The sequence below is a fragment of the Paralichthys olivaceus genome, chromosome 13 (assembly GCF_024713975.1).
Source record: "Paralichthys olivaceus isolate ysfri-2021 chromosome 13, ASM2471397v2, whole genome shotgun sequence".
NCBI classification, from domain to species: domain Eukaryota; kingdom Metazoa; phylum Chordata; class Actinopteri; order Pleuronectiformes; family Paralichthyidae; genus Paralichthys; species Paralichthys olivaceus.
In genome coordinates, this window is record NC_091105.1 from 1085632 (window position 1) to 1102729 (window position 17098).

The following is a 17098-nucleotide window of genomic DNA, read 5'->3' on the forward strand; positions in this document are numbered from 1 at the left end:
CGTCCGTCCGTCCACAAACATGTATGTATTGTCTGTCATGTTATGAACTGCTGATGTCTCCATGGATTCCTGTGAAATCACATGATTATATTTTACTCAGTTCACCAACATGAAATCTCTTCTCTGCTCTTTTCCTTCTTTCTTCTGGTTCTTGGTGAACGAGGAGCACAAACATTGCCCTCTGCTGTGCATACTATGTACTACACTACTGTACACACACACACACACACACACACAATGCTGGCTACAGTCAGAGGTCAAACACATTGTTATATGTGTTATTTTCTGAAAGGAAGAAAAGTTTTACTTTAGTTTGACGACTTTTTTGAACTTCCAACAGAGAAACATGAAATAAAACCACAATACAAGAAGTTTGAAGGTTTTTTTTGAGTTTGAAATAAAAACTGAAATAACGTAAAGTTTTTCTTGACAGAACCGAGGATCAGTTCTGGACGTCCTCTTGTCTCTCAGTCTCCACATTGGACTGGTTCTGTCTCTGCAGCTGACGTCTCACAGGTAAACACTGCTCTCCCTGCAGCAAAGCCTCCCCCACACTTCATCTCCTGGTGATTGATAGATCTGCTCTCGATGCACTGCGAGTTCTTAAAGTAACAAAGTGTTGATTCTGCTCATTGGCCGAAGTGTGAGAAGAGTTTTCAACACTGTTCAATTGCGATATTATTTTTTATTTTTACACAAATTTCCCAGAGAATTCAGGGGACTGGTATTTGAGTGTCTGTGATTTGGTGTAGATTCAAATAAAAACCTGGTGGTTCCAGATCGATGTGGTTGTTGCTGTAGCGAGGATCAGGACGATCCAGGTATTCTTGTATCACTTCCTTTAACATTGTGTGATACGTCCTTTGCAAGAGTTACACAAACACGGTGGGAGGGACCCGGGCCAAGAAAGAACTCATTATATTTTGGCACAGAACTGAACAAAGGCAGTTGAAGCATTTTCTCTGATTTGCTCGATGGAGTCGTCCATGAATCTTGATTCTTCTGTGGAGATTGTGATTTCATGATCTGCATTGTTTGGGCCTCGGCGGAGGTCCGTCCTGTACTGAGGGAAACTTTCAAACTGTTTCACTTTGAAAAAACAACAGAAGTTGATGCGTTGAATGACTGAACGTCTCTCGAGCAACAGACGAGCGACGCTGACAGCCGAGCAGGTCGGGCGTGTCTGCAGCACCGGGGCAGTATCGGTTTGTGGGACGCATCCTTGCGTGACTGTGTTGACTTAAGCAGTGACAAGTGATGGGGTCACGAGGGCAGCCTCACAGGTAAAAGTAAGAAAGAATGTGCCCCCCCTCCGGTGAAGACATTTCTAACATTCTCCCAGAAGCCCTCCTGTTTGAGCACAGTGACAGATTTGCCCTGGTCGTCGTTTTGAAAAGTGAATGTTCCTGACATGGCTCAGACAGCGGGGGCCTCTCTGACCGAGCGTTACCTGTAACCTCCTGCTCTTCATGCAGGCAGCTGCGGGTACCTTTGGATAACATACCGGGATTTGACCTTTGACCCTTAGTTGTGCAGCAAACCACGAAGGTCTTTATAGAAAAAGAAAAGAAAGTGAAAAGTGTTTTTAATTCCTTTTCTACACCAGTGGAGCAGATTCATGTGATTGTGTTTGGTGATGGCAGCAGAGCTCGTTGGTTACCTCCCTTTTCTCTCCTTTGTGAGGCTTGACTGGCAGCCTCTACCACTATGAATGCTGGGTAGGTTACATTTTGCCCACATGGGGGCACCAGAAACAAGCTGTAAACACAACACTATTAACTATCAGCTTTAGAGTTGAGAGGGTAATGTTTTTACATTACATGCACTAAACAGTGTAATGAAGCTGATATCTACCAACATGGAGGAGGAGGGTTTATGACCTATACTGCAGCCAGACACCAGGGGGCGATCGAGACGCTTTGGCTTCACTTGTGGGAGCAGTCATGTGGTCCATCTTTATTTTTATTTAGTTCAGGGAGCGCACTTAAGAATTGTATCTGACAGATGAACGTCCTCGTGGTTCAAGCATTATATCGTCGGAGGTGAAGACTGCAGCTGCTTCTTGTTCTACTTCTTCTTCTTCTATGGTTTAATGTGTCTCTACTTCCTGTGCTTGGTCCAAACTGTCCAACAGAACCATGGTTCAGTTTGATCCAGACCCAGAACTCCTCTTCTGGTCCGAGGAACCGTTCACAGCTGATGTTCTCTGGTGTTCCCTCTCGTATTTGATGAATGTGTGTTTGATGCACGTCTGTGCACGGCCCTGGGTGGAAGTGATGGTATCTTGCTCGTGGTTGTTTGTCTCGTGATGTGTCACATGACAGTTTCACATTGTGACATTTTGTTTATCTGACATGTCATTGTCTCCATCACTGATGCATCTCGGTGACATCTCATTTCATTGAGCTGATAATCAGCTGATCAATGTGAGGTATTGATTTTTAATGTCATGCAGGCTCTTCACTGATTGGCTGTCAGGTGTTAAAGAAAACTTCATTTTAAATTTGACTTTACTTTTCACTCAAACGTTTGCTGATGTAAAGTCATTGAGTTGTTACTGTCGGGGTTGAGATTCTTCAACCAATCACGTCCCAGTCGATTGCGACACGCGGACGCTCTGTGATCATCACTCAGGTAGATATTGATCAGAACAGGAGGAAGATAAGTTAACATTCCCATACCTGTCCTCTGTGTTCAGCCTGGAGCTGCTCTGGTGTGTGTGTGTGTGTGTGTGTACTTATATACATATACAACACATAACTTCACTCAGGTTTAAGGTTCCTCAGTGAAATGGAGTATTCAAACGTTTTTTATAGTTTTTTATGATGTATTTAATGTTGATCTGTTTTGTTTTATTGCCTCGTTGAGTGTGATCTCGCTTTTCTACAAGTTGCCAACTCTTTTGAGAGGCACTGTAGTAGTAAACTCTTTACTACTATTATTATTATTATTTTTATGAGTGTGTGACATTTGGTGCAGCTTGAATCCACAGGGACAGTGGACTGAGTTCTTTATCAAACCAGACCACAGTGTGAAAAACATACTGAAGAAACTGAAGGTTTTACTTTTGATCCCACAGTAAAATATGTGAAATGAAATGAGCCCATCAGCAGATACTTTTATTCTCTCTGTACTTTGACGTGATGGATGAATGTTGCTGCAGACGTAGTGACCGTGCAGTGACCGTGCAGGACCCACGCTGCAGTATAATAGCTCCTCTGTGCAGAGGCAGGTTAAGTGTGAAGTACCTGTGCGACTTCCTAACGTATGTTATCTCAGTGTTACATAACAGGCAGGTTTGGTCTTGTGTTTATCTCGTCTCATCTGGTGCCGGCCTCCTGTCGCCTCCATGAAGTTACTATTGGTGCCCCCCACCCCTCCTCCCCCTCCTCCGATTGGGAGATTGTGCTATCAGGAGACGGACAGCTGCACTGATGGAGCGACAAGAATCCAGAGTAAAGGAAGAAAATGTGTGGCACGCACATGTGAACCTCGCCGCGTGGAGTCAGGCGACACGAGCGACATGGTTTTACGTTCAGGCCACGTCACACTACTACATTTCGATTTGAACTCTGCTGCAGATACGCCTGGCGTCCACACTACTCTGGAGTTCCTCTGCTCTCGTGTGTGAACCTGGCTTGTTGATTTAGGTGTAACTGTAACTGTGAGATGAAGTGATGAGGGAAACAGACGAGACAGGACTTGCGCCCACAGTTGGTCCACATGGCCTGAGGATGAAGTGTTGGGTTCCTTAAAGGGACACACGCTCAAAACAAGACTTCACCTGGATCCACTGGTATATTCTTCACTTCAGACATATTCCTCTTTTACACCTGAAGCATTGAGTATACGCAGGAGTTTTAACGTAGCTTCAGATGCTAAGAAAAGACTATTTGCTCATTTCCCATTGTCAATAGAGGAGTCAACTGTTCTGTTATTATTCCCCCATGAGCCATGTTCGACGTCACAAACGTTCCAGAAAATCTACCTCACCTCGCTGCGTTTTGCCAGATACATTGTTCGTTATTGCCAAAATGTAAAAAAAGAGTACGTACACAACGTTCATGGCTATTTACACGCGTGGAAGTTCAATGTGCATCGCCTGCCAGAATACAGAAGAGGAAGAAAGAGTGCATTTATCAGGGAGTCATGTTTCCATCGCTGCCAATCAGAGCCGGAGCTGAGTGAATGATGATTGACTCAACTTCCGCTGCAGAAAAAATCCAGAGGTTTGTGGAACTTTCACTGGTGGAAAAAGGGTCTTCAGTCTGGACGGGGAGCCCAGGACAGACAGGACGCAGACAGAGGTCTGTCCTGGTGTCTGTTTGACGCCTGTGGTCCTGACGGGTGAGAACTCAAATTCCTCAAAATCAAAACAACATTCCTGCCAGTTGGTTCACCTCTGAGAGGAGAAGGATGGAGGACACTGATGCAGGTGTGTCTCTTATCCAACGTTAGAGGAGGAGGGGGAGGAAGACTCCGTGAGCCTGACCCCGGCCCTGCCGTCTGTACTGAAGCCATTAATCCTCTAATGTCTCAGTGTCAGTGAATCAGTGTCTATACTGTTGCCACAAATAAACCAGTGTTTGTTAAACAGTGGCTGTGGCTCAGGATGTAGAGCGGGTCGTCCACTAGCCAGAGAATCAGTGATGCGATCCCCGGCTCTCCCTGTCCACAAGCTACAGTTTCTTTGGGGCTCGATGCTGAACCATGAGTAAGTACAGTCTTTAAATGAATCCGTCGTGTGCTCTGACCTATAGTTTCTCAGCAGTGCAGTTCACCTGTTAATCCAAAGTTCAGTGAAGCTGCAGAATCACTTGTTTTTAGCGTCGTTGTGATCGACATCATCACTTTGGTTGTTGAGTCCCAGAAGACTCTTAAATCAATTCTGCTCTTCACTGGATCCTGAAGCGTGAAGCAAATAAACTGAACTGTTCTCGGGAGGTCGAGCGGGTCGTCCTCTAACCACAGGGTTGATCCCCGTCTCCACCATCCCGCATGACCAAGTGTCCTTAAACCCCAAAGTGCCTCTGATAGAGAAAGTGCTGCACTTGAATGGTCATCAAGACACACAGACACACAGAGAGACACACAGAGAGACACACAGACACACAGAGAGACACACAGACAGATTCACAGACAGACACACAGACAGATTCACAGACAGACAGACAGACAGATTCACATACTAATTTCTGGAATTAGCAGAAATTTCACTCACAAGCTGATTCCGAGGAATTTAAAAAGCACAGTAAATAAAGGGGTGGAGCTCAAAGTGACTCTGCCTCATTTGTGGAGGAGGCGGGTCTGGTGGGTGTGGCCCAAAAGAACAAAAACACACGTGTAAGACAGTTCAGTGTCTGTGAGCCTCCTCTTCTAACCCCCCTCCACACACACACACACACACACACACACAGACACACACCAGCCTCCTGTCTCTGCGCTCAGGACGTCCCTGGTCTGTGTGTGATAGAGTGTGTCCAACTTTCTGTGCTGGATCTGTGATCCCTATTCATCCTCATCAAACCTCCCCTCCTCGCCTCACCGGTGAAGACAACATGACAGACGCAGCAACCAACATGCGGCTGAAGCTGCCGATCACCTGCTTCATCCTGGAGATCATCCTCATCATCCTCTTTGGGACGCTGGTGCAGTACGACTACGAGACGGACGCAGCAGAGTGGCACAACAAGACCGGTCATTCTGACTACGAGAACGACTTCTACTACCGCTACGCAAGTGAGTGTCCTGTGGATGTGTGGAGACTCAGGGTCAGAGGTCACAGTGACGACCGAGGGGCTGAAATGATTTCACTGACGTTTGAACCTGAATCTGACAAAAACACAATCTAGCAAAGTTTCTCAAGATGCAACATTGAATGAGTGACTTTAATACAAAGAACAGAATATTCTGTAAAACATTGTGACGGGAGGAAGCAGAGTTTTACAGTTTCTTAAATCAGGGAGCAACAAAATGAATCCTGGTCTGTGTTCACGAAGCTCAATCCTTCCTTTTATTTTCAGCCTCGAAGAATAATCTCCTTCCTCTGCAGTTTAGTGGTTAATTAATGATCCTGATCACACTCCCTCAGTGGTTTTCACTGTAATTACATCACGTTTCTTCTTTAACTTTGCCGAAACATTTGTGTTGTTGTCAAAGTGTTTCCACCAACAGCTCCACTGAGGAATGATGTATTCAGTGGAAAAGCTGTTTGATGAGCTGCAGCTTCTCTCTAATTGGATGGGTCCTATTCTTTGTGAGCGAACAGTTGATAAAGACGTCTTCCGGTTCGCTGCCGTCACATAGAAGCCGATCCATTGATTGTTCATTCCCTGGACTGATTGTGTAAATATAAAAAAAAAGAATCCTTCACTGAGAGGTGGAAACACAGGCCACTAATTACAGCCTGTAAAATGCTCATTACTGCTTCTGTAACACATTACTGACAAAAAGCTGTTTTAGAATGAACTAATCATAACTGATCTATCAATCATCCAAACTTATATATAAACCAAACACGTGAACAGTAATGAAGACAATTCATTTTTCCTTTCTATAATCTTCAGTTTATTGTAGAGGGCTCATTCTGAAGTGTCGGAGCATCAACACAGGACAACGAACAGACGCTGAACTCAACAACAAACTTCTGAATTCCGACGTACCGACAGTCGTACAAGATATAAACACAGAGCTCTCGTAGTTTGTTCGTCCTAAACCGACAAAAGCAAAAAAAACATCTTGAAGTAAATAATTAATCTGCGGATTCACAGAGAGAAACAGCTGAAACAAATGCACTTTCACATTTGTCTGTCGCTCTCTTCCATTTCCGTTTGCAGGTGTAAATAGACATTTAATTGAAACGACGACTTTACTTTCTGTGTAATTTATTCACAGCTCCACCTTAAATAAATAACCACCTTAATGGACATGCCTGAAGGCTGGGGGGTGGGGCCTCTTAATTAAGGCGCTGTCAGATGATTATCTGTTGCTTCTGGGACGTTGATGTCGTTTCCCTCAGGCTGAACCAGGTGTAGGATTCAAAAGTGTCTCGCATGTTGAGTACTCAAGTATTTGGTTTAACTGTACAACACATGAAATCTTTAAGTAATGTGATAATGTGTGTATTTTTAATAAAATAAAATAAAACCCCCTTTATGACACTACATTTAAATCCACTAGATCCTGATTTTTACTTGGATCTGCATCGTCGAATCGTATTGATTGATGAATATTTGTCTAGGAAATCTGTAAAAATGTAAAAATTGCTAAAGCTCACAATTATAAAGAAAGTGATTTAAAAAAAAAAAACACAGCTCCCAATCATCAGGATCCACTGTGGACAATTTAAATAGTTCTGTCTCAGCTCGTGTCCCATCCTCCCGCTAAGTTTCGTGGGAATCCATTTGGCCTCTGGGTGGTTTTTGGGATTCTGTGCAGGATGTGACCTGTTACTCTCACAAGTGGGACGTCTCAGCAGAGCTCTTAACTTCACCAGGGCTTCAGTTCAATCAAGCTGCATCCAATTTAAAAAAGACTAAAGTCTTCTGAGCAAACCGGATCGTATGAATGAATCATTTTCAGGAAATCAGAGAAACTGTCAAAACAAAACAACACCTTTCTCACAATGGTGAAGATTTATTTGGTTGCAGCCGAGTCGGAAGTGTTCGGGATGAGACTTAGCTCCCGCGAGTCCAAGGTCATGGTTCTCTGCAGTAAAAGCATAGGTCGATCTCTCCGGGGTAGTTGGTTAGTATCTCTGGATCGTGTTCAGGAGTGCAGTAAAGATGAAGGGCTAGATGAGCAGGTGGGTGCGGCCTCAGCATTAATGCGGGCGTCGTGCCGCATCACTGGTGAAGACGGAGCAGAGCTGCAAGGCAAATTTACCAGTCGAGCTACATTCCAACCGTCACTTATGGTCAGGAGCTCTGGGCAGTGATCAAAAGAACAAGGGCAGGAAAACACGCAGCTGAAATGAGTTTTCCCCGTTGGGTGTTCGGGCTGAATGAGGAGGTCAGACACCCAAAGGGAGCTTGGTTAGTTCAGGGTGGAGACTCCACATATCCCATCTGGCCCGGGAACATCCCCCAGCAAGAGCTGGAAAGAGGTGCTAGGGAGAGGGACGTCTGGGACACCGTACTTGGACAGATACCTGTTCGACCCAAGTCTGGATAAGCAGAAGACAATGGATGGTTGGAGAAAACTCACAAGTCACAATTTCTTCTTTCTGGGCCGATATCCCATCTTTCCATTCATCTTCGGTTCTGTAGTTTTTGCATTATCGCGCTGACAAAGGAACAAAATGAAAACATGGCCTCCTTGGTGAAGGTATCTATCTACACCAGCTCCTCCCAGACATTTCAAAGCAAAGCTGTTGTGCAACCTCCTTCACCGTCAGACCTCAAGTTACAGAACAACTTTAAACCTCAAGAGAAAAAAACAAGAGCAGGGATGAAAAGGTCCATTAGATTTAATGGCTTCAGATAATCTTTAACCCGACACCTTCTCCGTCATGGGACGGAAACACAAGATCACCGTCATGTTTCATTGCAGTGTGTACACAACCTACATGCTCCGTCTTCACTGCACGCCTGGACAAGTCTGTACCACAAACAGACGGGCCGACACTGCGGGACATCTATAGGACAGGGACAGACATCATGCGCATCTTAATCTAAACCCACGCTGTGCTGCAGGTCGTAAAGTCAATGCATTGTCTGCTCAACATACTTGTGTGAGATAAGGGGGGGAACACAACTGATAGCAATCTGGTGATAAAAGAGGCTTCTGTCCTCAGGCCAGAAAAACTGATTTTAAAGTACGTTTAGTTTTTGATAAGTGGGTATTATCACATTCATTTCACATTCTGAACGAGTTTGAAGTACTTCAAAAAAACAATTAATACAGATCTCAGTTCAGATTTTACAGTTTTATGTCGTGATGATTTAAAGCTCCAGTGAAAGGATCTATTGGCAGAAATTTAATGTAGAATAATCCTCATGATGTTTTCACTAGTTCGTTTCATCTAAATTGGACGAATTGTAGTTTTCTTTACCCCAGAAAAGACCCTTTATATTTAAATACTTTATATTGAAATACTTTATATTTAAATACTTTATATTGAAATACTTTACATTTAAATACTTTATATTTACATGGAGGGGACCCTCTCTACGGAGGCCACCATGTTTTTCACATCAGTCCAGACTGAACAAACTAAAACCTTCTGAGTTTTTATGAAAACTGAAGCTGCCACTTCTTCTTCTTCATGTTTGGAAGGAGAGGGGGAGGGGAGGGGGGTTCAGCTGCAACATGACACTTCACCACTAGATGTCACTAAATTCTACACACTGCACCTTTAAAAGAACAACTTCAGACATCACCATGAAACCTCAGGTGAAGTCCAATGAGACGACTTGCTTTGTCCGCATGGTGTCCTCCTGGATGTCCCTGCATGTATCTGGGCCAAACGGCCAACGGGGACGCTGGCAACTCCTCCTGGTCTGACCGTGCCAGTTAACAGTCACCATGGCGACAGCAGCCACTGCGCAGGGCAGCGTTGTGTGAGACAGTTTGAGACAGAGAACGTGAGTTTGAAACCGAAACAAGACGAGAGAGTTCGCATGTAAAACAGACTTTGAACCATCTCACCCACAGCGGCAGCAGCCGGGCTCATATTTGGAGTTTCTGAGAATCAACGTCAGCGGGGGTGAAGTTTTCTTTTCCTCACAATCACATTGTTGAGGAGTTGCAGCTCGACCTGAGTCCCCTGTTTACCAAAGCTTATGTAACTGTGCTGATTCCCAGAGGGAGGCTGCTTTCAATGACAAAGACCTCAAGTTTCCCCGTCGCTGGCAGCGGCCGGCTCGAGGCTTTTGAGGAGCGGACATGAGGTTGAGCTGAGGTGACAGCGACACAGTTCGATTTAAATCACATCACTTCACGATTACACCTGGTGACCACTGGAGTTTACAGAGACCCTGCAATTAAGTCAGCGCTGCTGGTCGCGTTGTAGTTTGAAAACTCTGGGGTCGTGCTTTAGTCTGAGGGAACAAAAAAGGGTTTGTCTCTGAAGTGCAATGAATTGTGGGATACATTGGCCCCAGGAAAGGTCGACCCATCTGAGTTTTCGCTATCCAGGGATGGAAGGATGCATTTGAAGGGGCCTTCGACAGTGTGGTTCAGTCACATTGATCCTCAGTCTGTTAAACTTATAATCCATGAAATGAGTTCAGACATATTTAAAGGACTGAGAGAAGTCGCTGCAGCTCGACTGAATGAAGCGACTGTTGATTCTGAGCTCTGTGATCTTCTAGTTGGTCTGTCGATCGATTTGTTCTTCAGTGTTTGCTCATGTTTGCTTCTCTCATGTTCTCCTCCGTGCAGGTTTCCAGGATGTGCATGTGATGATCTTCATCGGCTTCGGCTTCCTCATGACCTTCTTGCAGAGATATGGCTTCAGCAGCGTGGGGTTCAACTTCCTGATTGCAGCCTTCGCCCTGCAGTGGGCGACGCTCATGCAGGGATTCTTCCACGGCATGCACGGAGGCAAGATCCACATCGGAGTGGAGAGGTATCTACAAACGTGTGAAGAAGAACGTCTTCCTGAATGTTGAGAGTTGAACTGTTTCCTACTGAAAAACAGAAAAACCACAATGTTCATGTCCCGTCCATGTGAACGCACACACAGAAACAGACACACAAACACACTCAACGTGTTTGTTCTCAGTAGGTCTGCCCTCACCCTGAGGCATGATGGGAAGTCCACACACATTTAAAACTTTTTCTCCTGTCACTCACTTTTAACTTGTCACAGAACAGAAGATTTAAATGAACGAGACAAAAACCAAAGACCGTGGTTTGATGAGAAAGTCTGGAACTTTAGTTTTGTTCTTATTCTCAAACTGGATCCTAGAAAAGAAAAAAGTACGATCACATGACAATTTAAAATATCACACGACTCATATTTAAGTGCAGAATCACACAAAGTGATTTTCAAACCTTGACCTTTGAAACAGTGATTATACTAAAAATAAGGAAGTTAAAGAGCCTCTGAGGAACATGATGCAGTGTTCTAGAAGATTTGTTGTCGTTTCGTTGGAGCTGCTGTATCTGTGCTGACGTGGTCTCACTCACGCTCCGTCTCTTTCAGCATGATCAATGCTGATTTCTGCACCGGCTCGGTGCTCATCTCATTTGGAGCCGTGCTGGGTAAAACCAGCCCGGTCCAGCTGCTGGTCATGGCCATGTTCGAGGTCACGCTGTTCGCTGTCAATGAGTTCGTCGTGCTGTCTGCTCTCGGGGTGAGTGACAGGAAACACATGAATCTTCTTCTTCTTCTCACTTTCTGACCTGATGCGTAGAATCCCTCTGTCGGAGAACCTCCATCTGTATCCACCGACTCTACAACTACTGAAGCAACGTGAAACCAAGTGACCTGACTCTGTTTCAGGCCAAAGACGCCGGAGGCTCCATGACCATCCACACGTTTGGAGCCTACTTCGGCCTGATGGTGACCCGGATCCTCTACCGGCCCAACCTGGACAAGAGCAAACACAGGAACAGCTCCGTCTATCACTCCGACCTGTTCGCCATGATCGGTAAACAACACGCAAACAGTAGTCTGCCATCTAGTGGTTGTGACATGAACTGTCACCATGAGCTCTGCGAGTGCACACATTGAACACAGTCCGGTGACTGAGGAACGTTTGGCTCTGAGGGATTCTTCTGGAACAAACACTGAAACTGACCAAATTTAAAATAAAGGAATAAATAAACAACTCAATTAATTAATTATGTCGCTACATTTAGAATTTAATTCAATGTCTGTACGAGTGTCAGGTTTACAAACACAAGTCACATAGAAGTAGACACGTTTAATAAATAAATATATAAACAATAAAGATATTGAAACATTTAATTAATTCTGACCTTAATTTATATTTCTGTATTTCCTTTTTTAACTTTTTGCCTGTTTGTGAAGTTCGACACAAAAGATAAATAAAATAGAAAAAAAATAAGTCAATCAAAAAATAAAATCAATGACTATGTAAAATAATCAACAATTTAATCTTCAAATATTAAAATAACAGGAAAGTAGATAAAGAGGGGAATTAATGCGAAGGTGGATAAAAACAAAATACTAAAGATTGATGCCCACATTTATTAAAAAAATAATTCTGTGCATTTATGTCATATTATCTTTCCAATTAATTTTTAACTCTGGTTGTTTTAGTAGAAATCACTAAGTTAAACTCCATTTCACTGATGAATCAAACAAATGTTGTGTGTTATGTGCCTGCGTGTAGGAACCCTGTACCTGTGGATGTTCTGGCCCAGCTTCAACTCTGCCGTCACGGCTCACGGAGACGACCAGCACCGCACGGCCATGAACACCTACTACTCCCTGGCAGCCTGCACTCTGTCCTCCTACGCCATGTCTGCCCTCACGGCACACGACGGCAAGCTGGACATGGTGAGGCCACAAGCTGCTGATGACTGAGCTTAATTAACAATTAACAGTGAAGGTTGAAACAAAGACAGGTCAAATAAAAAGACGAGTATTTGGGGACAGACAAGAAAAACATGAGAGGACGAAGATCTTATCAAGTAAAGTAAAAAAAAACCAGATGAAGTTCAACTTTATTCTCAACAGTTTTTTTAATGTTTGATTTTATGAATTATTCTGATGTTTGGCTCTCACAGTCCTCCGAGGGACTCAGAGGGAAAGACGAGGACAGGTTTCTCTTGACCTTTTGTCTTCAGGGTGGATCTCAGCTTATCAGGGTCATAACTCATGTCTCCTGAAGGCTCAGTCACATGACGGCTCGGCTGTCATGTGTAAATCAGCCTCAGATCAAGATGCTGCATTCCTGCAGCGATGGTAATCAAACCTGAGAATCATGGAGACTGCTGGGACTTGTCGGGGGGGGGGGGGGGGGGGGGGGGGGGGGGGGGGGGGTGATACTCATCAGCTGATGTGTCCGACCTGTTTGCTGCAGCACGTGATGTGAGACAGGTTGTGACACTTCGTCTCATTCATTCGTCTGCTGACAACATTCTCTACGTTCCAGGTTCGTTTGTTTCGTCACCTTCGACGAAGATTTAGACTTTTAAAGGTTTTAAAAACTGAAAGAAACATTTGAATGGTTAAAGTTCAGACTGAGAGTGAAGCACCAATAACACAACAACCTGTGTGTGTGTGTGTGTGTGTGTGTGTGTGTGTGTGTGTGTGTGTGTGTGTGTGTGTTTGTGTGTGTGTGTGTGTGTGTGTGTGTGAGTGAGTGAGTGAGTGAGTGAGTGAGTGAGTGAGTGAGTGAGTGAGTGTGTGCGTTCAGTATCTTCTCCTGGACTCAGATCTCAGATGTTGTTTCTGAATCTCTGAAGGTTTCAGCTCGTTCTCTCTCGTGTTCTCATGTTCTCATGTTCTCATGTTCTCCTGTTCTCCTGTTCTCATGTTGTCATGTTCTCATGTTCTCATGTTCTCATGTTCTCATGTTCTCGTGTTCTCTGCAGGTCCACATCCAGAACGCCGCCCTGGCAGGTGGAGTTGCAGCAGGAACAGCCGGTGAAATGATGCTGACGCCTTTCGGCTCCATGATCGTCGGTTTCCTGGCCGGAATAATCTCCGTCCTGGGCTACAAGTATCTGACGGTGAGGACGGTTCCACAGCTTCTCGTGACGTGGTGAAGGGGGGTGACTGTAGAGTCAACATTAAAACAATGTGTCATCGCTCATTGCAGGAGCCACTTTAATTAAAAGCAGATGTTTGTGCTCACACAGCTGTCTGATAAAATCAGTGTGTGTCAAAGAACAATGAATTTCAGACCACGTGATGCAGATTTATTTTGAAAAGGTGCCTGACTGTGTCTTGTTTCCTCCTCTCAGCCCATCCTGGAGGATAAACTCAAGATCCAAGACACCTGCGGGGTGAACAACCTGCACGGCATGCCCGGCATCCTGGGCGCCATCGTGGGAGCTGTCACCGCTGCTGTGGCGACCGTGGACGTTTATGGAGCTGGGTAAATGATTCATATTGTGGCGTCGTACTTTAAAATCCGTGGGTTGTTCACAGCGTCTGTGCATGAAGGACATTCATACACTCTCAGGACAACTTAGCTCGGTTGACTCAGAGTCTCTAGAAGAGACTGAGGTATTTCCTTTTCCCCAAAAGTTAAAAAAAATACCCAGAATGCACCAGGCCTCTCTCCTTGATGCGTGACCTTGTCTCTTCGACCGTCAGATCGTGCTCACAGGGATCATGAGTGACACGTAACTGTGTGTGTTTGTGTCTCAGCATGGCGGACGTCTTCCCTGATGTGGCCTCAGGAGAAATTGATGCATCTGCTCAGGGCGTTCGTCAGGCCATCGCGCTCGCTGTCACTCTGGGCATCGCTCTGCTGGGAGGGCTCATCGTTGGTAGGTGTTGCTCTGACGAATCACGGCGCTCCCTACACGTTCTCTCAGTCAAACTCTTCCTGTCTTGTCTGATTTGTTTTTAAATGACGACTTCTCTTCTCCGGCCGCCAGGTTTCATTTTGAAGCTTCCTGTCTTTGGCGCCCCCCCGGACACCATCTGCTTCGAGGACAGCATCTATTGGGAGGTGAGTTTAACAACATGAGACGGTGACACTTTATTTTCCAGGCTTGAAAATAACCCTCTTACATTGACAAGGCAGGAAGTTGTTAATCGGGTGTTTTAAAAACCTGATGTCGCCACAGTGACGATGAGATTTTGGTCATTTTTGATTTGACTTGTTTCACACGAGTGGAAAGGAAACAGCTCAAATACACAGAGACAAAACTGTCTCTGAAGGATTGTTCTTGTGTCATTCACAGCCTCATTGATTGAAGAGTTTACAGCTTGATTCTTTTCAAGCAGGTTGAAAATGTTATCTGATTTATAGAGAAATAAACTAAACCCCCTCAGTTAAAAACATCTGGCTCTGACCAAATGAAACAAGATGGATCACGCGACGTTTGCAAACAAAATACAACATATTCTGTGTGAAGAATAAAGATTCTGACATCATATCAGCGGTGAATTCATATTTATTTGTGTTTAAATACTCGAAGCCCTTTTTCCCTGTAATTAATCTCAAACTGCAGATGATCAAATCCACGACCTGTGAAATAAATCATGTCATTTATCAGTCACACTTTATTTTGCAGTAAAATGAAAAAGTTCTTTGAGGAAACATCCGATGGAAATCCTCATCATCGTGATAATTATTTAAAGAAATGATGAGGGTTTAGCTGACGGCCCTTCTGGCTTCATCATTCTTCTCTGGTGCACGACAGTGTCGCTGTGGTGCCACCAGGGGGAGCCCACTCACCATCACACAGGGGCCCTGGGTGACGTCACACCTGTTCATGACAGGGCTCACCTAATTTAGATTTTTTCCCACAATGCACGTGTGATATCATGTATGTGTACGAGTGCACACATACATGATATTATTCACACAATGTTTTATCTCATGTTGTTTCACCACGTGCAGATTTATCGATCTGATTTGACCTAAACTAGAACTGACGAACTCTTTAATATGTTTTTACCAAAGCACCGAATGATTCACGATAGATGAATTAGACAATTCCTCTACGTTCACTGACAAACTTTATTCATTTGTTTCATTTTATTTTTAATTTATTTTATTCTGTCGTGATAAATGAAGTGAAATCAGTGAAATCCACTTTCTTCTTCATGGACGTTATTTATTCAAGTCTCTGTTTGTGACTCAGGTGCCTGGAGAGGAAGAGAAGACTCACGAGGAGCTGGTGGTGGTGAAGATGGAGGAGACAGAGAAGCTCAACATCTAGACACCAACACACACACACACACACTCACACACACACACACACACACACACACACACACACACACACACGCACACACACACACACACCCTGAGGTTGTATCATCCTCACACTTGAGTATCACAATTTTAGGCCGTTGATAAAAAATTCAAAAAATAAAAATGTGCCCCCAGATTGTGCCTAAAGAAAATGTTGTGGACGGCTTAGACCACTAGAGGTCGATCTCGAGCTGCGTTACTTTGCCACAGGCCTGTGAAACCAGATCCAGATCCAGATCCAGATCCAGAATCTAATTTCACAGCCAGTTCAAACCAAAGACAGAGAATTTCAAACTGGCTTCCATTTTTATACAAAACCAATTTGTGCTTTGACCATTTTCTTTATTGCGTAACTGTGTCTGTTCAATATGAATCCTCTCCTCATAGTTTTGCTTTGGGATTTTCTGTGATTTTCTTCTTTAGCTGTATATGAGTAGTTGTGTAGTTGCAGTACTTTGTATCTTGACGTCGTTTATCAAATTCAATCAATTATTTTTTGCCTAAATTTGATTTGGTAATCTCTGTATTCACTGTTTTCCTCTTCAATTGAAATTTTTGAAAACACAACATTGGATTAAAAAAAACCAAATAAAAAAATGAATTGAATAAATAAATAAATAAATAGTCAGTATTTAAGTGTGTATTGTATCTTGTATTATAACGAGGAGGAGTGACAAGAGGAATAAATGACATCGTCATCAAAGTTTCAAAATTTCAAACCAGAAATAAAACGTTTGACCCTTTTCTGATTTCTCCTCCGCACGTCTGTGGATTCAGTGGTTTTCTAAAATGTTAGTGATGATGAAGACCTCAGTCCTTCCTGCTACTTTTATATTTAGATTGTTTGTGTAGTGATGATGGGGGAAGAGATCAGATGAGCTTTGTCTCTGTGTCACTCACACACTTTCACTTTCGGGGTTCAAACACCCGAAGAAGAAAACCAGAGTCACTCTGAGATCTGGTCCTGTGTATGAGGGGCGATTAATGCCACTGAGGAGGAGGAGGAGGAGGAGGAAGAGTCATCGGCAACAAAGCACAAGGAGACTAATCCCAAACTTTTCATTTTGAGCGAGACGACACTTCTATGTCCAAAACATTATCACATCATTTTCCTGTGACAAGGCAACGCTGCGTCTCTGCTGCTGCGATGATTGGCTCACGTTGAAGGAGGCGGAGTCGATTACTTTAAAAAATATAAAAAAATACAACGTGAACACGTAATAGCACGATTTGTAAAAATGTCG

At 44.0% G+C, this 17098-nt stretch overlaps 1 protein-coding gene across 1 annotated transcript; it reads left to right on the top strand.

Annotated features, from left to right (window-relative positions):
* The first annotated feature begins 5342 nt into the window (after positions 1-5342).
* Positions 5343-16598, top strand: rhbg (Rh family B glycoprotein). The gene is made up of 10 exons (XM_069536949.1): positions 5343-5739; positions 10384-10570; positions 11150-11300; positions 11450-11597; positions 12306-12472; positions 13513-13650; positions 13885-14018; positions 14294-14415; positions 14527-14600; positions 15742-16598. The coding sequence occupies exons 1-10, from the start codon at positions 5559-5561 to the stop codon at positions 15817-15819; spliced, it is 1380 nt and encodes a 459-aa protein (XP_069393050.1). The 5' UTR covers positions 5343-5558; the 3' UTR covers positions 15820-16598.
* Positions 16599-17098: the final 500 nt, after the last annotated feature.